The sequence below is a fragment of the Symsagittifera roscoffensis genome, chromosome 6, assembly GCF_963678635.1.
Source record: "Symsagittifera roscoffensis chromosome 6, txSymRosc1.1, whole genome shotgun sequence".
NCBI classification, from domain to species: Eukaryota; Metazoa; Xenacoelomorpha; order Acoela; family Convolutidae; genus Symsagittifera; species Symsagittifera roscoffensis.
Window position 1 is genome coordinate 39300359 of NC_087067.1, and position 1659 is coordinate 39302017.

The window sequence follows — 1659 nt, forward strand, 5'->3', positions numbered from 1 at the left end:
AACTTTTGTAGTTGCAGCGCTAGTGTTTTATATTCAGTGTATACTTGGATAATTAATGTCCAAAATGTCTGTTTATTTTTTGCAGATTGATTAAACTCATGATTGAGCTTCAAAATCTTATGATTATTAGATATTCTTTGATCGATATTTCTCCTGGCTTCTAATTTTTCAATTCAGCCAACGCGGATCATTGTAATCTCACTTGATGCAAGCGTTATCTTTTCTTCTTTATCGTTATAGAAACTCATTTGTACAATGCTCTCCAAGTTCTCTGAAGTAGTCCTGTTTCCGTTGAGCATCACATTCTGACTCTCTCTCTTCTCTTTTGTCATTTACGCCCCGTGAGGGGGCCTTGATTCCCAGTTTCCAGGACATGTGATCCTGTGTCTTGAAATGTTGTTTTTTGTCACCCAAGTACCGCATTCTTTGCATTGGATTCTGGCTCTCGTTCCGGCGAATCGTCCTGTGATAATGGTGTTGGTTACTTCTGGGGCTGTCGGGTGCTCTCCTCGACAAGTCCTCCGGTGTCTTGCCATGTTGCTCAACGACAGGGACTTCTGACACTTCGGACAGAACCCACCCTGACCTCCTTGGCAACCTTTGAAGTGGTTCGTCAGAGCAGCCTGGTCCGAAAAACTGTCGTTGCACTTTGGACACTTGTAGTCCACTGACTCCCTTCTGTGTGCTTTTCTCTCGTGATTCGTCCGTCCTCCTTTTGATGCGCACTTCTTGTCGCATCCGTCCCAGCGACAAGGCCAACCACTGTCACTTATTCTCTCTCGATTCCATTGTGAGTGGGCCGGTTTTTCCGATCCTCTGTGCCAGTTGCACATTTGCGTCTCTCAGTTTTTGAGGAACGTCCTGCGATCTGTAACGGTCTTCTTCCATCGTTTCCGGTCATTGGCGAGGTTCTCGCTGTTGTCGTCTTCATGTCCCGCTTCTTTCAGCAGTCTGCGCCAGTACTGGAGGGTGTTACCTCACGAGTTCCCACTGCGTGTCCTCTCCATGTCCCAGGATCCGAGGACGGCTTTCTTCACAATCCTCTCATCCGACATTCTGAGAATGTGGCCCATTCGCTCTAATGCTCTGCACTAGATCTTGGTCCTTATCGATTCAATGTTCAGCTGTCTGCGGATCTCGTAGCTGTTGACTCCTTCAGTCTGCATCCTGATCAGTGTGAGAGGTTTTCCATTGTTCCACACAAACCTGTAGGCTCTGTCTGCAACGCTCTGGAACTTCTGGATGTCGGTCGGTGTCCATGCTCTAACGCTACAGTCGAACAGGAGAGTGGACTCCACTACGGCTTGGACCACCAATGCTCTGGTGCGCTTGGAGAGGCTCGAATTCCAGAGCCATTGCTTCCCTCTGCTCCACGCGTAGTACCCTCTCTTAATCCTGGCTCCTCGGTCTTCTCGTTTCCCGATGAGGGTTCCCAGCATTCTAGTCTTCTGGGCGCTGGTTGTTGCAAAAACGATGGACTCTTCTTTGCCGTCGTGGCATTTCTCTTCAAACTCCATCATTTTATTCTTGATCTTCTCTTTCCCTGTGACGAGCTATTCGGTCCAACCAACTAGAGAGGTGTCGTCTGCGAACAACGAGTCCTCCAGGATGAAATTACACTTGTTGCTGCTACGCAATGCTCTGGGCGCTTCTCTCGGT

General features: G+C 48.3%; 1 protein-coding gene across 1 annotated transcript; it reads right to left on the reverse strand.

Moving 5' to 3' along the window:
* Window positions 1–332: 332 nt before the first annotated feature.
* On the reverse strand, window positions 333–833 carry LOC134848734 (zinc finger protein 777-like). The gene has a single exon (XM_063866246.1). The coding sequence runs from the start codon at window positions 831–833 to the stop codon at window positions 333–335; it is 501 nt and encodes a 166-aa protein (XP_063722316.1).
* Window positions 834–1659: the final 826 nt, after the last annotated feature.